At 52.8% G+C, this 815-nt stretch overlaps 1 protein-coding gene across 1 annotated transcript; it reads right to left on the bottom strand.

The window, feature by feature from the left end:
• Positions 1–585: 585 nt before the first annotated feature.
• Positions 586–780, bottom strand: LOC104533511 (chromosome unknown open reading frame, human C7orf55; the record flags this gene model as incomplete). Its single annotated transcript, XM_010183414.1, has 1 exon — positions 586–780. A coding segment is annotated over one exon (195 nt), but the record flags the coding sequence as incomplete, so codon positions are not given.
• Positions 781–815: the final 35 nt, after the last annotated feature.

The following is an 815-nucleotide window of genomic DNA, read 5'->3' as shown; positions in this document are numbered from 1 at the left end:
CCAAGATTCACAAGAGCAGCACAGGAAGCCTACAGTCGCAGAGACAACCACTCAGACACGTGTATTTTGTTCAGTGGTATCTCTGAATTCTTACCAGTAGTACACCACCATGGGAAAAATAAAATGTCCCCAAGATGAGAGAGATTTGTGCTACTGCAGTGCTCGCCAGAATCCACTGATGTTAAAAGAAAGGGCTTTTGCTCTCAGGAGAGGAGAAAATTCCCCCCACAGAACGTCACCGGAAAATCCTACAGTAGACAGGCAAATTCTCCTGCTGACAGATTTCGAGGGGAGAACCAACAATGCTTGCAACTCCTAAGACAAAACTCTTTAGCGGTGAAGACCTCGTCATGTTTTCCCACTGCAACCAAACTTGCTCTCGCTGGCCTTGTCTCAGGATGCCTCTCCCAGCAGAGGGGGTCAGGTGTGCCTGATAAACTAAGGGGTGGGGGTGTCCCAGTTACGGCTCTTTCACACCAAACCTGCAGCCTAAAACCGACAGAATAGATAACGTAGAAAACCCACGCAGTTTCGATAATCCAGGGTATTTATTCGGGAATAAATAAGGAACACACCAGAATGGTTTTAACCCTTCCCTCCCGGCTGCTGAGGCAATCTGAACCCCACCAGGCCGGCGACCTCCTCGGGCGAGCGCTCCCCCTTGCCATGGTACTCCTGGTGGAGGGCCGTGTGCTGCCGGACGCTGCGGAGCAGGCAGAGGTAGGTGGCAGCTTGGAAGTGCAGCTCCTGCTGGGCCCGGCACAGCTTCTCGCTGGTCACCTAACGAGAGGGGGAACAAGTCCCGGGCACTGCAT

This window comes from Mesitornis unicolor, unplaced genomic scaffold (genome assembly GCF_000695765.1).
Source record: "Mesitornis unicolor isolate BGI_N332 unplaced genomic scaffold, ASM69576v1 scaffold36204, whole genome shotgun sequence".
Classification (NCBI taxonomy): Eukaryota; Metazoa; Chordata; class Aves; order Mesitornithiformes; family Mesitornithidae; genus Mesitornis; species Mesitornis unicolor.
Note: the sequence above shows the minus strand (reverse complement) of the source record. Positions and strands in the feature narration are given on the sequence as shown.